Source organism: Acanthisitta chloris, unplaced genomic scaffold (genome assembly GCF_000695815.1).
Source record: "Acanthisitta chloris isolate BGI_N310 unplaced genomic scaffold, ASM69581v1 scaffold988, whole genome shotgun sequence".
Lineage (NCBI taxonomy): Eukaryota > Metazoa > Chordata > Aves > Passeriformes > Acanthisittidae > Acanthisitta > Acanthisitta chloris.
In genome coordinates, this window is record NW_008685252.1 from 20,664 (window position 1) to 44,931 (window position 24,268).

Below are 24,268 nucleotides of genomic sequence, written 5' to 3' on the forward strand. Positions count from 1 at the left end.
AGAAAAAGACTAAAAGCTTGACCTTAATTTTTCTTCTCAGAGATTGCCTGAGAGCTGAGAAATGACAGCACTGCAAAGAGCCTGAAGAGTTTACAAAATGGTCAGATGCCCCCAGGAAGATTGAGATGTCTGCGTGAGTGTTAGGTTAGCTAAATGCTGTGCTGAGAGAGACTCTGGTTGAATGCAGTCACTGGGTTTAGTTGTCCAAATCTGTCCCCTTACACAGCCAGATGGGAGCCAGCCCCAGTGCTCCTCTTAAGGCTAAGAAAATCCCTCCTACACTGGAAGGGTCAGGTCTCTGATCCCACTGACTGTGAGAGTCACAGCCCACCACCATGTGCTGGGGACCAGCTCCTTGCTCCTGCTATGGATGCTTGAGGAAACATGGCCCTTCCCTCTCTTCACAGGTCAGCTCTGTGTCTGTGAAACACAGGACAGGCTGGTGGTGATGCACAAGAGCTTAATCAACACAAAGCATTTTGAAAGCACCAGTAAAAGCTGTTGTATGATGAAGGTGCTTCATGGCTAGTGAGTACTTCTCTAGGAATAAACACTGTGTGCGATGGTGTGGCAGATAGGATGGGGATGTCCCTTCAGATTTCTCCTGATGCCACTAATAAAATGCCACCTGTGTCCCCTCCCAGCCCTGCTGTGGCTTTTGGTATACCTTCTGGTAAGAGATGCTCAGGCAGGAAGGTCTAGGACGTGGTTGCCTTTAACAGCAAGGACAGGAGTAAAGTATGTTCTCAAAGGCAACAGGACACACCTACACCTTGTCTCTGTGTTCATGTCAGGCTGTAACTGGGAGGGGAAAGCAAAATATTCATAATGCCTTTAAGATAATGAGCTACATTACACCAACGTTGCTAGTGTAACAGAAAGCCTCAAAAGCCAGAGCTATTCACAAGGGTTTGAGGGGTCTATTGCTGCAGAGATGTAACTCCTGTGGACTGAAATTTCCTCAGGCACAATAGAGAGCTAAGCATAAAGTGTGAAGCCTTGACTTCAGATTTTCTGGCTTTGGCTTAAGTCTGCCTCACAAGGTCCCTGCAATGCCTTTAACTGTGTTTTGTTGTACCTTATATAGCATCAGTGCTAATGCAAGTAGGCACACTGTCACCCACTGGGGAAAGTTCCTTCAGCACTGATGGCCTTGTGACACGACTTCCAGTGCCACTACTGCCATCAGCCTCGATCACCCGCTCGTTAGACACAGCAGCAAACTGAAAAGGTGACACAGGATGGAGTGCACAGCCTTAAAACACAGAATTACTCTCAGGTTTCTGTGCTACTGTCAGCCTTTGAGCCTTTCTTTGAACAGAGGAACTTGATGGGGCTGAAGAGAGGCTTGGCTGGCAGTGAAGAAGAGACAACCAGTCTACAACATATACTTTTTTGGCCCTGGGTATTTCAGTCACCACAAAAACTTTACAAGGGTCTGTGATCTTTCTCCACAGGGATGAACCTGTGCATCTTGAAAAGCTACAGGTGCTGTGAGACTCCTCAGATGATCTGCTACATAGCACATGTTTCTGAACATGAGAGAGTAAAATGCACTTTGAGCCATACTGACCTACCAAGAGCAGCTCCTTGTGCAACCCTCCCCAGACAAAATCCCAGGCTTCCCCTGGTAGTTCACCCACTCAAAAGGGTTTGGGTTGACTGCTCAGGGCAGTGCCAGGCAGAGACCCCTGAGAGATGCCAGAGACAGGATTGCTGTGTCAAACAGGAGTTTGATGGGTTCATGGCCCTGGTTTCCAGCCAGGCCAGAGGTAACCAGAGCTCCTAACCCAAAATGCTTGTTCCCAGATCTCTGCTTGAAGGTCACCACCCGCAGCAGACTGGGCAGCCCACACCTAGGCCTGCACAGTGGTTACTAGAGCATATTGGTGTGAACTGGGACCATTGCAGGGAACACCAGTAGCCCTTTCTGGTCAGGAAGAGCATCTCCATAAACTGATGGTACAACATCACATTAGTGCTGCTGTTTAAATTAGATGTTATGAAGAAATTCTTTACTCAGAGGGTGGTGAGGCACTGGCACAGGTTGCCCAGAGAAGCTTCTTCCCCATCCCGGGAAGTGTTCCAGGACAGGGTGGATAGGGCTTGGAGCAACCTGGGCTAGTGAGTGGCATCCCTGCCCATGGCAGAGGGTGGAACTAGATGATCTTTAAGGTTTCTTCCAACCCAAATCATTCTCTGATTCTCTGATCATTATGCTCTAGGATGGTCCTGCTTGAGCAGGGAGGTTGGACCAGATGACCACTGTGGTCCTTTCCAACCTGACCCATTATATGATTCTGTGATTCTCTGGACTGTAGTTAGTTAGAGCCAAACATCTAGGCAGAGCCAGCAGAAGACTTTTCCCTTTACAGTCTGGCAGAAGAATGAGAGAAGTTAGCCAGAAGAGAGAGAATCAGGAGCTAAAGAGCTGAAAATCCTGCAGGATCAAGACCCAGAGGGCAGAGGGATTTCCAGTAAACAATTACCCCAGACCTCACTGTATCCTCAGCTTCATGCAAAACATTAGATTAAACTAGTCTCCTTCTTCCTCAGTACATGCTTTTTTTCCTTGGCACATAAACATAATGAAGCTATTTATCTCAAAAGGAAACTCTAAAAGAGAAAGCAATTACTGTCATTTTGGGGGGGTTAAAATCGTGTAAGACAGTCATGACAGAACACTGTTTAGGCTCATACCATTAGAGGACAAGGTACACTTGAATTAAAGGCCACAGGCGATTAAAATGAAATCTGAAGTCCTGTAGGTTTTACATTATTGGGAGAAGGACACACAATTCCCTGTCTCATTATCAGCAAAACATTGATTGTCTATGGAAATGTGCTTGAATTGCTCTGGGTGTATATTACACTGTAGCCCACCTTTCCTTCAGGAATGGTAGGATTGGTTCTTTCTGAAAACTCTTGACTTTTTTATTTTTTTTACTCCTTGTACTTATTTAATACTTCCCCTACAGCAATGCAATTGATGGAAAAAATAGCTCAACAATAGCTCATTTTCTCTGCTCACCCCCAAGTGAATCCATTTCCTCATTTATGTCTCCTATCTCTGGAAGATCTTTGTTGGTGCATAAGAAATCTCATTCATTAAACTGTAAAGTGGGGGAGGAGGGAGAAAGCTCTGCTTAAACCCACATCACAGGATTGAAATCTGGGTGTAGAGATAGATAGGAAATGAGAGTTTTCCTTCATTGTCTTTTTGCTCAGCAATAAATGGAGGATGCTTGACATCATTCGATTTTTTGTGTTGTGCATCTACTACGTTAGCAAAGAGCAAGGATGATCATTTTATTGATTCATAGCAATTTCATGCCAGGAATAATACAGGAAGAAGTTGTGGGTTGACTTAGAGGAATAATAAGGAAAATAATGCCTGTGTTTCTCCTTTTTGTTTGTTTTTCACGGCAGCTAACGTCCTGGAAGAAGACTCAATGGAGCAGGACATAGAGAGCCCTGTCACTATTCATCAACCAAAGTTGCCCAAACAAGCTAGAGAGGATCTGCCAAAAAATCTAAACAAAGAATGTGCCAAGAGAAAAATCCAGAGGTATGTTAGGAAAGATGGGAAATGCAACGTCCACCACGGGAATGTCAGAGAGACTTACCGGTACTTGACTGACATCTTCACTACCTTAGTCGATCTCAAGTGGAGGTTCAACCTGTTGATTTTTGTCATGGTTTACACTGTGACTTGGCTCTTCTTTGGAATGATCTGGTGGCTAATTGCCTACATGCGAGGAGACATGGATCACATAGGGGACAGCACGTGGACCCCATGCGTCAGCAACCTCAATGGGTTTGTCTCAGCCTTTTTATTCTCAATCGAGACAGAAACCACCATTGGGTATGGTTACCGGGTCATCACGGACAAGTGTCCCGAGGGAATTATCCTGCTGTTAGTGCAGTCTGTTCTAGGTTCTATCGTCAACGCCTTCATGGTTGGCTGCATGTTTGTGAAAATATCCCAACCCAAGAAGAGGGCAGAAACCTTGGTGTTTTCTACCAACGCAGTTATTTCCATGCGGGATGGAAAGCTGTGTCTGATGTTCCGAGTAGGAGACCTTAGGAATTCCCACATTGTAGAGGCATCAATACGAGCCAAGTTGATCAAATCCAAACAGACAAAGGAGGGGGAATTTATACCACTCAACCAGACAGATATCAACGTAGGTTATTACACAGGGGATGATCGTCTCTTTTTGGTTTCACCACTGATCATCAGCCATGAGATTAACCAGCAGAGTCCTTTCTGGGAGATTTCCAAAGCCCAGTTGCCCAAAGAGGAGCTAGAAATTGTTGTAATCCTAGAAGGAATGGTGGAGGCAACAGGTAACATTTCTTATACTTTGTATAAGGTAAATGCTTTCATTTTAGCAAGGAAAATCAGTGGGTTTGGTTCACTGTAAAGGAATCACTTCAACAGTCCTTACCTTTTAAAAAAGGCATCCATTATCTGCTTAGCTTCAAAATGAAAAGCATGCCCAGTTTAATTGTCTGTTCCATCTTGCCTAGTGGAATTAGTGTTGTTTCTGCTCTGTTTGGAAAATGGGAGAGCATTTCTCATTTTCTAAATTCTTCACAGCATGTCACCCAGTTGTTTGTCATTCTAATTGCAGGAGCAACTCAACCACTAGGACCTTGTGGGAGAAAAATGGCTTAGAAACAAACAAACAAAAAAAAATTCAATCCAACATTGTGGTTCTGCTTAACATGGAAGCATCATAGTCCTGCTGCTCCCAATCACCCATGGGTAACTGCAGGATAAGTGCCATGTGACATTCCTGTTTGGATCCAGTAGGAAGTGATAATATGTTTGGTTCTCTGTTTTTGCTTGCTTGTTTGCTTGGTTTTGTTTTAACTTGTAACATGGGGCTTGTTCCACTTTGGTTCACAAAAGATCTGTCTGATTTTGCATTTCACTTGAGGTCCCCACACACCACAGAAGCTTACAGAACCCTGAAATCTGGTATATATAAACAAGGCATGTTGTGTCACCAGAGTCTTGTTGAGATGCTATTTGGTTGTTACCTACAATTACACAGCAGAACGTCAGAAACCGTTTGGTGCAGAGCAAATAGTGCTTGGAATGAACTAGTGAAGTAATGTTTCTTTTTTGCATTAAAGCCAGAATAACAGGAGGATACTTATATCCCTAAAACTGCTGTTTCCCACACTCAGTGTGTTGGTATGTTTGTTTTAGAAGCTGGAGGTATTTTTTGCCTGTTAATGACAACTCTGAAAAGAGTAAATATAATCAATACAAGGGAATGGTGGTTATAAAATGAAGAAATGTTGTGCTTGGGGAAGAAGAAACACTAAGTATAGCAATAAAAAAATGAGACTTGCCATTTTACCCCCCTCCCAGCTGCAGCAAAAAATCTGGGAAAGTTTGAGGATGCAGATCACACAGCTCTGCCAGAGGTACAACCTTTCCAACCCTGACTCATGTTTTGCAACTGGAGCCAGGAAATAAAGAGCAGTCTCTTACTAGAACATGTGTGTGTGTTTCACACATCTATTATGTGGTGTCAGGAGAAAACTGCATTTGTCACCATATAATAAACGTGTGAGACAAAAATGGAGCAGGGAAAAAAAAAAAACATTGAAAGGAACTTGGCAGAGAAGTTGAAGTGGTAAACACAAAGCTTCCAAATTTTCCAGGAAGTAGGTGGTACTGAAGAGAAATCAAGATGAAATGTTTAGTGTTCCTGATAAGTGCAGTAGGCATCGAGATTTCAACATCTGCATCACCTTCAGGTGAAACCATGAGGAAACTGCTGTTTGTTAGTGACACCATTTGGAGTTTCTGACTTGCAGCTGAGGGAACTTGACATCCCAGAGGGTTCTGTGTGTTTGCAGGTTTACTGAACACCATGTTTTCCAGAGAAATGATTGGCAAGGAGTGGAAGAATAAAAAAATATCTCACCAAAACCACCTACAAGATCAAAAGACAGAATCCTTCTGCAGTGCAGCAAATCTAGCTTTGTTGTCTTCAGCCTCATCACTCTGCACTGTTTAACTCTCCCTCTCTTACCTCATCTTCACCCCTGCACACCCACACAGCTCTCTGGGTTCTCTTTGCTGCGCTGACACTGACCACATCTTCCACCCAGCTGTGATCAGCCTTCACTGGAGGGAACAGAGACTGCCTGGCCTGGAAAAATTTAAGATAAAAAAATCAAATCTATCATTATCTCCAATCTCCTGAGTCTACATGAAGAAAGGAACTGACTGCAGTGATTTGAAAACCCACTGAAGTCCTCCAGGACTAAGGTCTTTCCCTGGTACTGCATAGGTAGTCACACTTAGCATTTTATCTGCTCTGATTTGTTCTGTTTGGTTAGGGTCTCCTGCTGCATGGCATATGAGGGGAAGGCATCAAATAAAGCTGCTTAACCATGGCATCAAAGAGATTAACGTCCCAATTACCAGCACAATTTCTAAAACATGCTTGTGCAGAAGTAGCTACTTGCTCTGTGCTTTGTCCACATGCATTGGGTTCTCTTTGTTGAAGGTGCAATCAGGGCAATCTTCTACCAAAACCAGACATTTCCCCCCTTTTAATTTATAAATATTTACAAGTTACATCCTGGCAAACACCAAAACCTTGTCTGTCATATATTCACATCTCATTCTTACACCTGATGTAGAGTGAGAGCAGCAAAAGAAGCTGCTCACAGCAGCAATCTCCAACCCTCAAGACAACCCATCATACCTAACTGGTCAATGGCATAGAATCATAGAATCATAGAATTTAAGGGTTGGAATGGAGCTTAGAGGTGATCCAGCCCCAACCCCTGCCCTGGGCAGGGACACCTCCCACCAGAGCAGGTTGCTCAAGGCTCATCCAACCTGGCTGTGAACACTGCCAGGGTTGGGGCAGCCACAGCCTCCCTGGGCAACCTGGGCCAGTGTCTCACCACCCGCACAGGGAAAACTTCTTCCTACTATCTAGCCTAAATTTCTCCTTCAATTTCTCCCCATTGCTCCTTGTCCTGTCCCTGCAGCTCCTAACACAGATCCCTCTGCAGCTTCCCTGGAGCCTCTTCAGATAATGGAAGGCTGCTAAATCCCTCCTCTAGACCTGCATTTATTTACATAAAACAACATTTTCTAACACAGGAAATATGAAGTATTTGAACCTCCTTAAGCCAGCAAGACCCTCAAACCTTGTGAAGCTGCATCTGGCCAGTGCAGTGCACTAGGTGACACTCTGGCAATTCCCTCTGCCCCAGAAAGTCAACACATGAACATGGAAACAGTACCAAGGAAAGAAAACAATCTGCAGATTTACAGCTGTCAAACAACTAAGCACAAAGCTAAAGAGATAACTTTAGGTTCATCTGGCTAATTTTACAAATAAGCTTGTAATAGGCTGCATTTATAATTCTGACACAAGGGCAGCTTGAGAGCAGGATTTGCAGGGTGGTTTATAGATACATAAACAAACACACTTGCCAGCTGTGGGAAATATGTGTGGAAAGCAGTAAAATGTTCACAGAGATAGTTATTTATACAGTAAATGATGCTATCAACTAGGCAAACATTGCATAAAGCTGTTCCCACTCCTCACTACAGCCACTTTGACTGATTTATTGCCTTTTTCCCTGGGATCGATTGCCATATTTACCCCATATCCTTGCCCAGTCCTAGCAAACATCCCCCTTGGATATGTGTGTTAGCAGTTCCAACCCTTCTAAACATCTCAGCAGACTTTGTTCTCTCCCCAAATAAACATTGCTCAGGTTAGAGTTTCTCACTTGAATTCTTTACTGCTCTTCAAAGAAGAGATGCTTGTGGTGCTCTCAAGTTATTTGTTAAGGTGAAGCAGGTGAAAGGAAGAAACAAACCAGGATGTTTCACACCCAAGTGTTTCTGCGAAGACAACTGGTGAAAGTGGATTTCACTGCTGAGCTCCAGATGTGACCAAAGACATTGACTGAAATGCAGTTTTAGCAGGATTAAGAATCAAATGCTTCTGCTCTACACAGGATCATCATTGTCATTCCAAGAATGGTCAGAATACAAAGACTCTCCAGACTTCCTTTCTTTCAGTTTTAAGAGTTTTAACATCTCTTAACGCTGGGGGCTAGACTTAGCCATCCAGGTTCACCTTCTCAAACATCCTCACTCCCCCAGTGCTTGTTAGCAACACCTTTTGCTTTCATTCCTTTCTCACATCCTCATTTTGGTAATTCTAACCAACCAGTTCATTGTTATTACCTCTAACACAGAGAATCAGGGGTGTTAGCAGGAGTGATTGCAGTTCTAAATGCCAGCAAAGCAAAGCATTCTGATTTCATTGGGATGTTTCCTTCAGGACATTTTCTCTACAGGTGGAAAGGACGAGCCTGTTTGCTGAAGGAGACTCTAAGGCTTAAAGGAGGCAATTACAACATCAGAATAGTCCAAACAGTACACAAAATGGCAACAAGTCAGGAAGAAAAATTAATGAAAAAAAAAGGTAACATAAGTATTTCAACCAAAACTTTGCTGAGTCTCACTTTCAGGGAAGGCAGGGCAAAGAGATATCATATTTGTTTAACAGCTTTGTTCTCCGTACTATGCAAATGTGTTACTGAGTGTTGGATAATGGTTTATTGTCCATCTTTCCTACCCTTCTCACCACTGAGTTGCTCAGCTCTTCACAACTGCTCCCTCACCAAGAAACAGTCAGATATAATACTCAGATTCAAGCGGTAACTCAGATGATCAAAAGATCCCTACAAAGCAGGTTTGAGGTCTCTATGTATTAAACACCACTTCCCTATAGCTAATTAGATATTATTACATAATCCTGAACACAAACCCAGCTTGCACAAGAAGAGCTTCATTATGCACATAATGTCCTTACCATCCATGCTAGGCCTCTCTGGACACAGAAAAGGAGCAATTTCCAGTTCTTTTCCCATTCCCACAGACCTCTGCTGTCAGTGTTGTTCCTTTCCTAGCACAGTGGCAAGCGGAGAGACGTGCCCAACATTTTGCCTTTGCTCATCACTCCTCAATAATGTGAGCCTACATACATTATCCCTGGCTGGGCTCGTGATCTCCACAGCCAGAGGAATGACAGGATCCCAGAGCTGAGCTACAACACTGGCCCTGCTGCTTTCTTTTCCTAGCAGAAGGGCACAGTGGGAAGCTGTGGTGGAAGCCTCTTCCTTGACCAGTCCAAGCCTCCAGCAGACTCCCCCAAAGACCCTGTGATGCCAAACCCTTGACAAACATCTCTGCTTCCAGCAGAGCTTCAGGCAACTGTGTTTTTCCAGCTGTTTTAGCAAGAGGCAAGGCATCTGCAAAGGTGATACTGCTGAGTCCTTGGGCCTCCAGACCCACTCAGACACCAAGGAATGACTGCGTATCGCTGGAGGGACCAAGAAATAGAGTCTGAGCTGCACTGAGCAGTGTTTGTGTCCCCTGTGCCCACACAGTGTCCCTCATGAAGATCTCCACTTGGCAAAACCAAAGGGATGAATCTCTGCAAAAGACACCTCAGCATTATCCAGGTCAAAGGATTCCCCAGGCAGAATTAGCTCACTGAACAAGTTTCACCTGCTTTCCAAGTGGAGACATGAGTCCTGAGCCCCTCTGAGAAGTGCTCCAGGCCAATGAAGTGCCTTCTGTATTTCTGAGCACTTTGCAAGGCAACAGCTATTACCTTGAGTGTGATTGTCCACTTGCTCTTGGAACAGTGTCCATAAAGGGTCAGCACTGAAGCATTTTCCTGGAAAAAGAAATATACAGCTATTATTTCTAGTTTTAGGCTTTCACTTCTGGTCATCTGAGGTTGTTACCTGCCTGGAGATGAAGGTGATGAAAGACACACACCGATTTAAGTCAGGGCAGTGTCTCACCCCTGGACCTCGTGCTGAATGAACTGATTCTTTTATGCTGATTACTTTGTTCACTCCTCTTTGATCTCCAGATATGAAGCATATTTATGCAGTTCCAAACCCTGGGAAATATTGTTGGCAAACTCTCCTCTCTCCTCTATTTCTAAAAGGCCTTTTTACTTCTCCTCTTGGTGCTTACTTACTTCCAGCTGCATAATATTGTTTCCTCCTGTCTCACTGAGTTGTAACGAAGGATAAACATGCTACATGATAACATTGAGGCCTCCCTAAAGTTACAAAGAGCTACATTGGCTTCTAATGAATGTAAGCAGAAAGATTATTCACCTGCAGTAGAAAGTTCTCACAGAACTGAATAGAACAGCAACTGTAAAGTCAGAAGTGACCTAAAAGGTTGAAGAATGAGCAAGCAAAGCTGAGAAGGGAACCAGAAAATTAAAATCAACAGTTGGTAGATTAGAAAGAACAAGGCTGTGAACTGCAGATAACCCCATAGGTACATAAAGCACATGGAAAAAAAAAAACCAAAAACCAGAGAAGTTATGTTTTCCATCCTAGAAAGTAGCTGCCAGCACTAAAAACTCCTATTATGGCATTGCTTCTGGGATTCCCAAGGCCACAAAACCCTCAAGGGTTTTCTGAAAAAAAATAAAATCACAAGGAATCACAGTGGTCTCAGAGGTCTCAATCACAGCACTTCAAGGAAAATCAAGCACAAGTTCCGACTCTGATGTGCTCTGCATGTTTTTCCCCAACACAGAGCAGCTGAGCTCTGGGCACTCCATGAAAGGGGCTCAGGGAGCTGCTCACTAAGTCACTGAAGAGGAGCAAAGTAACACCACCATGGTGAGTCTGAGTCCAAACAGCAGCAAAGGCATCGATTCCAACACGTGATCTGCTTATTCTGAGCAGCCACACACACAGTGCTCCCACCTGCAACTCCCAGCAGCATTAACATGTGCTGTACACCTGGAGGGAGGATGACCTGATTTTATAGCTAAAATCCAGAGCTTCACCCCGATTCGGTGCTAATGTCTCAGTAAGTCTATGGTTTATTATTACAAAGTAGATTTTGATATAAAAAAACCTTTCCTCATGTGATAATCTGAGTAAGATATTTCTGATTGTGCTCCACACCTCACTTCTCCAAACCTGCTGTACTGGCAGAAGAGATAAAAAGAGAGAGAAGCTTCCAGGAGTGATGAGACAGCTGCTGTGACAACAAATGTGAGAGGCAGAGAGAGGTTGTGTGATTAGCCTTGTGCTCTTGCTGGCTCACTCTCTCTCCTTCATTCCCAGCACTCCCAAGGGACTTACAGACAGAATGAGTCACAACACTTTCCAGGATTTCTTTTGCTCCTGATTTTGACAATTTTCATTAGTTAGGATTTCTATGGAGTAGAACAAAACTTCTGATTAAAAAATAGGACTTTAATACATATGGGATTGTTGACTATGAGCTATCCCATTCCTGCAACTCAGACATCAAAGAAACTCGATTAAAAGAAAGACTCAAAACATGAAAACAAAGCAAAAATGAAGATCACCAAATCCAACTTTTCAGTGGTTATGAGAAACCCATTTGAGATTTCAAGGGAATGCCAACATTTTGCTTGGAAAACAGATACAGGAGGAATATTTGGATCAATGTCATGAACTTCTCAGAAATAAATAATGGGAAGGGCAACACACTCTTGAGAGGTTGGAGAGATGTGCAGAGCAGAACCAACTGAGATTCAACAAGGGCAAGTGTAGGTCCTGCCCCTGGGGAGGAACAACCCTGAGCACCAGGACAGGTTGAGCATTGACCTGCTGGGGAGCAGCTCTGAGGAGAAGGGCCTGGAGGGGGGCAGGAAGACACAAGAAGAGGATACACATACAAGTCACAATGCAGATAATTCTGATTAGACACCAGCAAAAACTAAACAGGAGCCCAGAGGGATGGGGGAATCACCATCCCTGGAGATATTACCTGACTTGACTGCATAAGCCTGAGCAACTCCAATTATTTGGCTGTGCTTTGTTGCAGTGGGTAGGGCCAGATGACTCCATAGATCCCTTCCAGCCTAAATTAGCCTGTGATTATAAACTCACAGGCAGCTCCTCCTAGTATTTTATAGCTGTGAAGAACTGAATGGCTTTGAAAAATTAATAGCCCAGCTAAGAGCCTTCATTGTTCTCACATGTCACCATTTAAGACGCTGTGCTTTATGTACTTGAAAGCTGTTCTGTGGTCACCACTGAATCCCTGGAGACAGCAGTGCCTCAGAAAGGGGAGGCAGAAGTGAGAAGGAGCCTGAGTTCATGCTGTGGGCAGGCAGGCAGCCTGTGCAGTCAGGCTTTGCTGCAGGAGCTCTGATGGAAGAGCTGTCAGGCAGCTAGTCTGTGAAGAGTGATCCAAAGATTGCATTAACTCACAGCATTCCCTACTTGTCCTGGATTTTGTCCCACTCTCCTGGCCACAGTCACTCTCTTTTCAATCTTCCTGCCCCCCTAGACAGTGAGAGAGGTTGAGATGGACCTCCAGCATGGCTGTGATTGCCTGCTGCTCTCTCAGTTGCTCAGGCTTTCTGTGATTCAAGCTGCCAACACAAAAACAACTGCTGAATTGTCATTATTATCATTATTGTTATCATCATCAGCTCAACAACTGGCCCTGTATCTAGCAACAAGACACTGGCACAGGTTGCCCAGGGAGGCTGTGGCTGCTCTAAACCATTCCAGATCTGTCTTTGGAGGGAGCCTAAGGCACATGAGGGTTGACAATTTTGCTCCCACATTTGTGACTGATGCAGACCAATGTGAACTGGAGAGAGAGGGGCTTTCCCCTCAAACAGAGACATCCATCTGCCTATGGCAGAGCTGCCAGGCATCACCATAACAAAAGAGATTTATGACTCAGCCAGTCCAATTAAACTGTGCTGACACTTTTTTTAACCAGCCATTAGGCTCTGGGCTTTTTTTTTCAACCTTGCATGAGAAGTATTAATTTATTACCCTTAGATCTCCAGGATGGGAAAACCCCCCTTCCCTTTTCATAATTTTCCAATTCTTTTTCCATTAGTCACCTTTTACAATGAGAAGACAACAAATGAGCTCATTTTTTCAGACAGTAAGTGCAGCAATGAGTTTCTAACTGCCAATAGGGCCATGATGGGTCCTGTGAAAAAGAGTGGAAGAGTCCAAAGCCAAAGGTTTTGAGTCAGTCAAAGGTTCTTCTCTGGCCAAAGGCAAAGGCAGCAACCACACCTGCACAGCTGTGAAGTGGGGCAGGTTTTGCTTTGCAGTCTGAGGGAATTGCCTTTCTCCTACCATGAGTCAAGGGCTCATACTCCTCTCTAAGACTCTTCCCTCTGGGCTTGAACACAACTACAACAGGATTTTTAAACCCTGCCAAATTAGTTGGGCTCAAGACACAAAACATGGATCTTATCCTTGTAACATCTGCCTTCCTTTACCCTCCAAAGGGATATAAAACACTGCTCAAGCATTCAAAAGCCACCAGTGATGGAATCCAGTCCAGAAACATCCCCTATCAATGTGGATCCAATGTGAATATACAACATTGAGCCTGATCCAAAGCTCTCCCAAACCTGTGGAGTAGGACTAAGTGTTTGGTGGCCTCTGAATTAGGATCCTGAAGGAACAGACTGAGCTCTTCAATGCCTGAGCTCCCTAGTGACCTCAGAAAAGAAGCTGCAATTAAAAGTCAAACAGAAGATTAGGAGCAGATCAGTGTTTGTAACATAGATAAAGTAGCCATACTGGAAGTTTTGGCTACTAAAAAGGAACTTCACAAGACCTGAGGTGACTCCATACCTGTGGGAGGAACAGTGGTATCAGGCAGGATCTTCCCCTCAGGCACACTGTACTGCAGCAGTCCTGCAGTCATTCTGGTCTCTGCAGCAACTGTTCCTTCTGCATACAGAGGGAACAAGCCATTCCACAAAGACAGACCCAACAACTCTTGAATATTGCATCAGACAAACTGTCCAAGGCAAATACAGACACTGCTGGGTACAGAAATGCTCAGCCCAGGAAAATACACTTTACTCTGTCTACCTTCCTTATGTTCTCACTTCACCACGTCCTATCACACGTTCCACATGCATCATCTGTTACTAAGAAAGGACCCAAAAGCCAAAATTTCCCCAGGTATAGCAGGTCTGTTACAAATATGTGTTAATGATTTCATTTGAAAGACAACAGAGCAAAGAGCTAGAGATGCTTAGAAAGAGAGCTCAAGGCTGATCCTCTTCATGACAGCTAAGAGCATATCTCTGTATCTCTCTTAAAACTCCTTTCATTGCACTCTGTAAATATCACACCAAGCAGACCAAAGTAACACTGAAAGCAGCAAAACTCAACAATTAAAACTTCTCCAGGAGTTGCCCTGGAAACATTTTTCAGATTAAGCCTCCTCAATTCTTCCTAGAGGACCCAATCGACAGACAATATTTCCAAGTAGAACTCTGAAGAGCCCAACAGCCCAACCTGTGATGCTGAAGACAGCAGACAGGTTTATCCACTGTGACATAGAAACCCAGAGGGAACACTAACTAACCCCATTCATCTTCTGGGGGCTGAAACATTAAGGGACTGGAGCACCTCAGCAATGAGGAAAGGCTGAGAGAGTTGGGGTTGTTCAGCCTCAAAAAGAGACCCTGAGAGGAATCTCATTGGTGGATTCAAGTCCATGAACCTGGGAGGTGTCAAGATGATGCATCAGACTCTGGAAACAGTTATCATCTGCCAAGGAAGAAATATAATTTTCTCAATGAATTTTTAAGCACAGATTGCTAAAATACTCTGAGTTGCTAAGATTGTAACACCAGGGGAAGTGTTTGGGCAGAGGCCACTCAAATGCACATGGTCACTCAAATCCCAGGCCAAGTAACAAATCAGTAACAGGGTCCTCTAACTCCTTTTGTGGATGTGATGTTCACATTTGTGGGAAGCAAGGTTAAAGGATTGATATAAATCAAAATATACTTGCCAACACAGAGCATCTCCTGGGCTCAGAGGCTATTACACAACAGTCAGTTGTCATTCTGGTTAGAGTTCAGGGTCAATCAGTTCCTCCACTGCAAATTCAGAGCCCAATAATTGTGCTGAGGAAGGAAGTAACTGCTCTCTACCACTTGGCATGAAGTATTTTGTGCATAGATTATGGTTTAGCTTATTTTCCTACCAGTTTGCAAGTTGTACAAGTTTGTCAAGGAGAACAAAAGGAAATTTGCCGGTAGAGAAGTTTTGTTCACAGTACAAAACAGTTTTGATATTAAAACACAGCCTTACGGAAGGTATTGCTGCTACCCAGAGGGCACTTGTTTATGTCAAGATGCCAAGAGATGAAGCAGTTTCCATGTGAGAACACCTGAGTTCACTAAATCAGCAGAAAGACTTGTTGCTTTGAGTCAAGTCTAACTGCATCATCACCAGAGCTTATTACATTTGCATAATCACTATGCTGAGATTTCACTGCATCCAGACCAAAAGTCATTACACAGAACCTATCTCAGATACTCTATTTGTCAGGGATTTGGTGTAGGTTTTCTACTTTCTCCCCCTCTCTCATGTTAGAATAATGGAATAAAAGCCATTTGATTAGAAAAAGGATCCTATATAAGCAAAACTTCAGGCCTAAATATGAACACTTCAAGCTCCAAGTCTGAGCCCCCAAATGTTGTACAATGCTCTTTGCTGCCATGCTGGAATAAGATGTGGGGGGGAAGAAATGCTCAGAAACAAATCTTTTGGCCTCATTTGGTTTTGAGTTAGTCCCACAGAGAGAAAACAGGAACAAACCCCGTGCAGACACTATGCTCCAGAAACAGGATGGGCAGCAAAGAGAGGAGCTGAAGATTCAGAGGTGGTTCCTGTTTGAGAACAAGGATAGACCTTTCAGCAGCAATCAGTGCCCAGTGGCTGCAGCTCAGGGTCAGCACCACCCTGGGCCAGTGATGCTGCCTCTGCCCTCCAGCTGCTATGGCTTTGGGCATGTGTTAGTCATCCTTGCTGGAGCAGCACTGTCCCACCCAAAAAAAAAAAAAAAAAGGAACAGCATCACACAGCCTTGAGACAGATCTCAGATGGGGCCAACAAGAATGAAACAGACTTTATGACTGGATCAGAAAATAGATCCCTGAGCTGCTGCATTACAGACACTGGTGTGAGCCAGATGGAGAGAGCAAACCTCTCTCATCTCACCCTCTGCCTCTTTGTTTCTACATCTGAAAAAGTGAGCACACAGTTCCCCTTGACTTCAGCTGCACAGCTCAGTAATAACTTAGACTGATTTTGCAGGCAATTTGCATGGATGTGACCAATTACAGACAAGGCACATCAAGGGAGAATCAAACCCTGCATCTAATGTTGGTAATGCACTTAATAATAACAACCCCACTTTCCTGGAAGAGAACATTAAACCTGTTCAAAATACAGTATTTTTTTCCAAATGATAGTATTTCTTCCCTCCTACATCACATCTACCTTAATCATCTGACTCCCACATAGCTGGCTCGACTTCAATGACAGTCTCCTCTACTTGTTTAAAAGTCATGTTATTTCCACTGCCATCAAAAAGACATGATTTTCAAGTGAAGTTATTAAGTTTCCAATACAAGGAACAGTGCGTGGGTGCTACTGAAGTAGACTCTCAGGAATGAAAAAGAGATTCCCTTCTACCAGAGGATTGAGTCTTCCTTCTCTCTGGGGCCAGGAGACACCTTTATTTATGATGATGTTTCTGCTGCCTCCAAAGAAGTGAGGGCTGTGTCCCACAATGAGCCTAGTGAACTAGTCCTGGCTGCATGAGAAACTGGAGACCTTTCTTCTGTGTGTCCTTCATGGTGCTGGATGAATAGAAAAATACTCAGTTATTTTAACCTGCTTATGTTGAAGGAGGTGATTCTCCCTCTCTACTCTGCTCTTGTGAGATCACACCTGAAATACTGCACACAGCTCTGGTGCCCTCAACGTAAGAAGGACATGGAACTGTTGGAGCAACTCCAGAGAAGGCCACGAAGTTGATAAGAGAACTGGAGCATCTCCCCTGTGAGGACAGGCTGAGGGAGTTGGGGCTGTTCAGCCTGGAGAAAAGAAGGATCTGAAGAGGCTCCAGGGAAGCTGCAGAGGGATCTGTGTTAGGAGCTGCAGTGACAGGACAAGGGGCAATGGGTACAAACTGAAGAGAGGAAATTCAGGTTACATATTGTTGCTCCCTGTGAGGGTGGTGAGACACTGGCCCAGGTTGCCCAGGGAGGCTGTGGCTGCCCCAACCCTGGCAGTGTTCACAGCCAGGTTGGCTGAGCCTTGAGCAACCTGCTCTGGTGGGAGGTGTCCCTGCCCAGGGCAGGGGTTGGGGCTGGATCACCTCTAAGCTCCATTCCAACTCCTAAAATTCTATGATTCTATGTCCAAAGTCTTCTAGCCAAAATATTTAAGACAATGGGCAATGTATGAACCAAACTCTCTCCTGGAGTTAAGGTCACCCCATCTGTCTGCCAAGCAGAGTTCAGGTGACCCTGATCTGTTAGAGCTAAGAGCAATTAGGTCTGATCCACATGCTGATTCCCACCCAGCTGCTAAGCCCTTCATGTTGGACACAGAAGAAAGACATTTTAATGCTTTCTGAGGAAGCTCAGTTAAAAAAAATCTCTTCAGTTGTGACCTACAGCTGTTCACCTCAGGCTTTGTGTCTGTGCTGACAGCACTGTGGACTTTAAGCAACTTTACTGAGTTTCAACCAGTTTAATAGCAGCTCCAATGTGGAAATACAGAATTTAGCAAATGACAGTGGTTGATTAATTTAGTGGCTCTGAGCTAAGAGCTAAGAAATTAATATTAAACTAATTCTGTGTTTTGGGAGCGTTTCAGCTTCTTTCTCACACAACTCTCTGCAGCTGTCAACTCACTGCAGGTCTTCATTTGCTCAGTCTGACCTCCCCGAATTTTCACTTCATTAGTTGCCCTTTCACAATGTCTTTCAGCTCTGTTTAGTCCCTCTGAATCCAGCAGGATGAGGAGACAGGGGGATGTTCCAGCTGCTCTGGGAGGAAAGGCTTATGACAACTGTGTTATGCAGCACCTACACTATTAATGAATTAAATCCTCCAGGTTCATTCTTAAAACTCTGCGATTGTTTCGTAACCTGTCAGAGCCCCTTAATCAAATTACAGCCTTCATTCAGCTCAAGATTATACCTGATGGTGTGTCAGTTTGACACATTGTCATTCTTTGACAAGGAGAGAAAGAGAAAAGAGCAGACGAAGGAAAAGGTAAAGGGTTTATATCTTCCCACTGCCCTCCCTTAAGACAGAGCTGCCACACAGGGCCCAGATTCATGTTCAGCTCTGACTTACCTGAGTTGATCACCTCAGAATGAATTGGACAACCAGTAGCAGAGGTGTGACTGGTACCAGAAAGACTCAAGACACAGAAAATTCATGCACATCCCTCCTGAGCATGTGAAACTTCTCTGGTAGTTCACAGTGATGTGCACAGTTTTCCTCCTGCTGTAGAGATGAAGAGGCAGGTGAGGTGTTTGGCATTCAGCATGGATTGGACCCATGGGTTTCTGTTCTATGTTGCATTGCCCAGGTAGGAGATGAAGAAGGACTATAGAGGCCCAAAGTCACTCCATGTACCTGAAACAGAGGGGAACCATCAGCTGTGCTTAAGACCTGTCCACATCCTTAATTTTGGACTGATTGTACTGAAATCATTCCTTCCACTAAAAAACAGCCACAATATTCCTAAGCTCTTGTGTAGAAAACATCCAGCCTGACTGGGAAGAGCAAATTGCCTGTCTAGAATCCTGAATGATGACAGAATTAAGCCGCAGGAAGGTTCACCTATTGCTATATGCTGGCACCAAGTTGTGACAGTGACCACTCTGATTGCCCATTCATAGATGTTTCCTTTTTTAGATGCCTTGTTCATGCTGGTTTGCTGTGGGCTTGCATCCTCCCCTGGCACAGCTTGAGTCTGTGCCCTCTTGTCCTGCTGCTGGTTGCCTGGGAGTAGAGACCAACCCCCACCTGACTCCAACCTCCTGTCAGGGAGTTGCAGAGGGGGATAAGGTCTCCCCTGAGCCTCGTCTTCTCCAGGCTGAGCACCCCCAGCTCCCTCAGCCTCTCCTCATGGCACTTGTGCTCCAGTCCCTTCACCAGCCTCGTTGCTCTTCTCTGCACCTGCTCCAGCACCTCAATGTCCCTCCTGAGCTGAGGGGCCCAGAACTGAGCACAGGATTCAAGGTGTGGCCTCACCAGCACCGAGTCCAGGGGCAGAATCACCTCCCTGGTCCTGCTGACCACGCTGTTCCTGATCCAGCCCAGGATGCCATTGGCCTTCTTGGCCCCCTGAGCACACTGCTGGCTCATGTTCAGTTCTCTATCTGTTCACACTCCCAGGTCCCTTTCTGCCTGGTGCTCTCCAGTTTATGGAATCATAGAGTCATTGAACGATTTGGGTTGGAAGGGACCTGAAGGATTATCCAGTCCCACCCCCTGCCCTGGGCAGGGACACCTCCCACCAGCCCAGGCTGCTCCAAGCCCCATCCAACCTGGCCTGGAACACTCAAATGGAGCAGCCACAGCTGCTCTGGGCAACCTGTGCCAGTGCCTCAGCACCTCACAGGGAACAATTTCTTCCCAATATCCCATCTAACCCTATTCTCTGTCAGTTTGAAGCCATTGCCCCTTGTCCTGTCCTTCCAGGCCCTTGTCAATATTCTCTCTCCATCTTTCTTGTAGCTCCTTTAGGTCCTGGAAGGCTGCAGTTAGGTTACCCCAAAGCTTCTCTTCTCCAGGCTGAACAATTTCAATTCTCTCAGCCTTTCCTTATAGGAGAGGTGCTCCATCCTTCTAATCATCTGCTTGTCCTTCTCTAGAGTCACTCCAATAGTTCTCTTTTCTCAGTACCAGTCAGGAAAATGAACGCGACATTAATCAGCTGCTCTTTCACTGACAGACACACACCCCCACGGACACACAAACAACCTGTTCACAAGGGGATTTATTAAATGAAAACCTTCATAGCTGACCAAACTTTGAGGAATGCTCCCTGAAATCCTGGCCTTGAGGCCTGTACTCAATCATGGGAACAGCACATCATTAGCTGTGCTTTTATGCCTGTGCTGCCATCTGAGAGGATCAGAGGGTTTGAACATTAGTATGCCTGGTGAAATCAGGGCAAACCCTTTCCTCTGTGATTAATAACTTGTTAAGCCACAGTTCCAAATTATTTCAACTTTTCAATGGTTATGGGAACATTCACAAGACTGATGGTTGGCCCATTCACTGCCAGCAGGCTGCAAGAGCTGTCATTTATTATAGGACTTTCTTGTAGCCAAACTGTGTAATACTACCCTGGTAAACTGCAGAAAAAGAATTATGCGTTTTGGTACAGCATCTTCTGGCCCAGCATGTGCCAGCTCTGTTGTTCCTAAAGCCATGTGTGATGTCAGGATTCAGGCTTTGGAGGGGACACTTACATTTTTCAATTACTTTCCAGTACTCACATTCCTTTGTGAAGTTTTTGCTCCCTTTTCTCTTTAGAAATGTGTGATTAAAAAGAAACAAGAGCCTTCACTCTTTGAGACAGCTCTGCCTGTGCTGATCTGAGATTAGCCAGGCAGGAGTTGAGCCTTGGCAGGGTGATGAGCACTTACTCCTATCAAGGCCCAGATCTTCAGCTGTACTTTGAGGAGAAGCAAGAGGAGAGGCCAAGGTGGCCCTATCGATCTGTCACCTGTCCCAGGAGCTCCTTCCAGATTTAGTTAGATAACAAAGTGCCTTGTGCAGAGTTTTTGCTTCTCTTATCTCTCTGCTTTAAAAAAGCTCTTCCTGGAGTAAGCATAAAGAGAAGACAGTGGTGCTGTGTTTCATTTGGCAGCCAAGGAAAACTTTTATCCTGATGGGAGGGCAGAGAATTGCTCAGCACATGGCACAGAGCTGGTTGGATTCAGCATTTCTTCCAATGCTGCCTTGAACATCTCCAAAACACAGATCCCCTTCATTGAGCTGACTTTTCTCCCAACTCTTGCATTAGTCCTTCCAGGAGTTGTGTTTTACACACTGTAGGAAGTACCACTAGTTTTAAAGCCATCCCTGAGCTACCCAAACCTGGTTCACTGCAAGCATGGAGAGAATCAAAGAATGGTTTGGTTGGAAGGAACCTTAAAGATCATCTAGTTCCATCCACTCCCATGGGCAGGGGCAGCTCCCACCAGAAAAAGTAGCTCCAAGCCCCATCCAACCTGGCCTGGAACACTCCCAGAGATGGAGCAGCCACAGCTGCTCTGGGAAATCCATTCCAGTGCCTCAGCACCTCACAGGGAAGATTTTCTTCCTAATAGGTCATCTAACCCTACTCTCTGTCAGTTCGAAGTCATTGCCCCTTGATCAGGACTACCTGCCTGTCCAAGGGTTCAGCAAGCTTTCCAAGTTTTGTTTCTCATTCCCATCCTGGAGGTTAATTGTGCCTTAGGAGCACAACAGGAGCCAGAGGATGTGCCTCACACTCAGGCATCTGTTAGATTGCTTGGAGCTTAGCAAGGATCCCACAGAGGATCCCACATGGAGACCTGAGTCAGGTCCACAGTCTGGAATACCTGAATCCTGATGGAAGATGCTCTGGTTTGACCTGCTGCTGACAGAGACTAGAGCCTGGCATGCTGCTTTCCATTTTAAAACCTCCTGTTAAACACTGATATGTAACGTTAGAGACAAAAATCCCTGGGTTTAGTTTTTTCCCTGTTTACCTCTGAAACTGGGATCCTGAGCTAGTTGATTTTCTGAGAGGCAGGACAGCACCAGAGTGAAGAATGTCCAGTTTTAGCCAAGAGTTCATTGTAAAATGCTATGTCTCAGTGAGATGCTCCAAATTAGCAGTGGCCTGGCAGCAGTAATAAAAGCTGTGAGGAAGAGACTGTGTAATTGTGCTTGTCATGAAGAAGAATACAGTCTGCAGCTGCTGTGCAGAAATGCCTCAAATCCGTATGGGAGTCAGAAGAAAACCAAGGAACCTGTAGCTCAGAGGGAATTGAACAAAATCTGTCCTTCTAATCCTACATTCCTGCCACAAACACAGCATCCTGGGGATGTCTCAGCTCCTGCCTGCCCAGACATTTCGAAAGCAACTTTTGCAATAATCCCTCCACAATGTGTTCCAGCTTCTTCTTTTTTTTCCTTAGTTTAGACACAAGAACACTGCCAAACCTCTGCACAAATCTCTCCTGGTAGAAGAGTGCCACCTCATGACTGCTGCAGAGGAGTGAACCAGCCACAGCAGCAAAGCTGACAGCACTGCCTAAAAAAAGGGCAGGACAGGGACAGCTCATGCCCTGTGTACACAACAGGCTTTTATCCAGCACCACAACTCCCTGAGAACATCACTCCCTTCCCAAACCAGTGCTTTGTGGGACAGGAGGAAAAGTTTGTGGGACAGGAGGAAAAGCTTTGTGTCTTTGCTGACCACAAACCCCATCCGAAGTGCTGAACAGACAGTGAGTTCTCAGGAGAGCAGACATTATTAAGGCTTCTCCACAAGGCTTTTCTTGCTTCAAAAGCTCAGTCATTTTATTTCAGACTCTTTTCCATCACCTCTGGGAACTGGAATTTTGGGTAGGAGTACCTTCTTCTTGCTTCCTCACATAGCTTTCCCCATCCAGACCCACCTCTTCTCAAGCTAATTATTTTTTCCTTACTAAACCAACTAATTTTTCTCACCAGCTGAAATAAATATTGTAAAACTAAGGAGAATTTAAGGCTCTACAAACTGATGGCTCATTGTTGCTTCCAGAAATGAGATGCACATGTCAAAGAAACAATTTCTCTGCTCCATCACCAGTTGGAAATGCTTGTGGCAAAGTCAGATATGGATAGACATGGATTGATTTGTCTGTGCTCCTCCCAGAAAAAAATCACTTCACATATTATTAGCTTAAATATTAAGGAATAGAACAAAATTACTTTTTCCTGGTTTTTTTTTTCCCTTCTCCCTTGTAAATAGTTTCAGGCATTGAGGAAAATGCTAGACTGAAAAGGCTTGGAGTGTGTTGTTCCTGATTTTTTCCCAGAATAGAAATATCAGGAGAGTAGTACTGAAGCTTTCCTAAAATCCCAACTCCACTGCTGCTATTCCCCTTTACAGAACCCATTCCTAAATGCTAGGCAGTAATTAAAGATCCAAATCAGCTTCTCCCTCACCATCTCCAAACCAAAGTCAATTAACGCCAAGTGAAGTATTAATTATTCCAAAATGGTCATTGATCCCCTAGCAGGTATATTAATAGCCCCTATTATTGGACAGGATGCCAAGTAGCTAAAATACAGATACAAATTTTGACAGAACTGGAATATTAAATAGCATTTCAGCAGTGAAAGATTTTGCATCTCATTCCCCAAGGCAGCAAGTTCCTGCAGCTCAATCCTGCAGCTCAAAAATATGCTGCTAATGTTGTCAGATAGCCAAATATTATTAACCTGAAAGCATCAACTTAATAAGTCTCATCCTAGGAACTGGAAAAAAAAAATCCAGGGGAAAAAAAAATCCAAACCCACTTGGTGTTCAGTGGGAGGATTTTAGCAGTGCAGATGATTTGCTTTGCATAACTGCTAGAAGGCCTGGAAAAGTTCATCAGAAATCAGAGCTGCAGGAAGTCTGGGATTGGCTGAGGCTGCTGTTATGAGAAAGATATCAATAAGGCTCATTTAAATTTTAATTAAAGACCATTGTTGTGACAGATGAACCTCCAGCTTAGTGTGGGTAATGGTTTCCCTTCCAAAGATTTTTATAAAGGAGTTGATCAATTGCATGAAATATTAACATGGGCAAATGTTTAGTTGCTTAAGCTTTCTCCCACTAAGAAAATTCAGGGGTGGAAGGGCTACTAGCAAAACCCATCACTTGAAATACTAATAAAACCAGCCCTGGTATTCCTCCTCCTCCTCCCCCCGGAGCTCAGGATTTAGGGCTCTCTTCTATAAACCCTCACACCAGGCCTCTTGGCACTCCTTCAGGTGAAATAGCAGGCAAAAATATCATCTTTGAAACTGGGATATCTTTAGCAAAGCTGATTTCTTCAAGTTGTCTCCTCTAAAAGCAAGTACCACCTACCCACGTTTCGCTGGTTCCAGCCCACCTAAAAGGATGCTCCTTATGAAACAACCCAGGCAACCCCACTGAAATGCTTTGCTGCTTCCCAAAAATCAAAGGGATTTCAGAGAGCAAGGGTTTTTTTCTCCTTGTTTGGATTGTCTTGCCAAACATCACTTCTCCCCAACATCTGCCTGGCAGAAACAAGTGCTTCATCCCAAGCTCTCTTTCATCTCCCCTTCTGCTTTCACAACTCAACCAGGCTGCATTAGCCACAAACCTAGAAACAACCACC

The 24,268-nt window shown here is 44.6% G+C and overlaps 1 protein-coding gene across 1 annotated transcript in view; it reads left to right on the forward strand.

Annotated features, from left to right (window-relative positions):
• The first annotated feature begins 1,910 nt into the window (after positions 1–1,910).
• KCNJ6 (potassium inwardly-rectifying channel, subfamily J, member 6) overlaps positions 1,911–24,268 on the forward strand; it is a 31,173-nt gene continuing 8,815 nt past the window's right edge. Inside the window, exons 1-2 of the mRNA XM_009079666.1 lie at positions 1,911–1,920; positions 3,445–4,350. Of these exons, the coding sequence (XP_009077914.1) occupies positions 3,453–4,350 (898 nt within the window). The 5' untranslated portion in view covers positions 1,911–1,920; positions 3,445–3,452. The remainder of the gene's footprint in view (positions 1,921–3,444; positions 4,351–24,268) is intronic.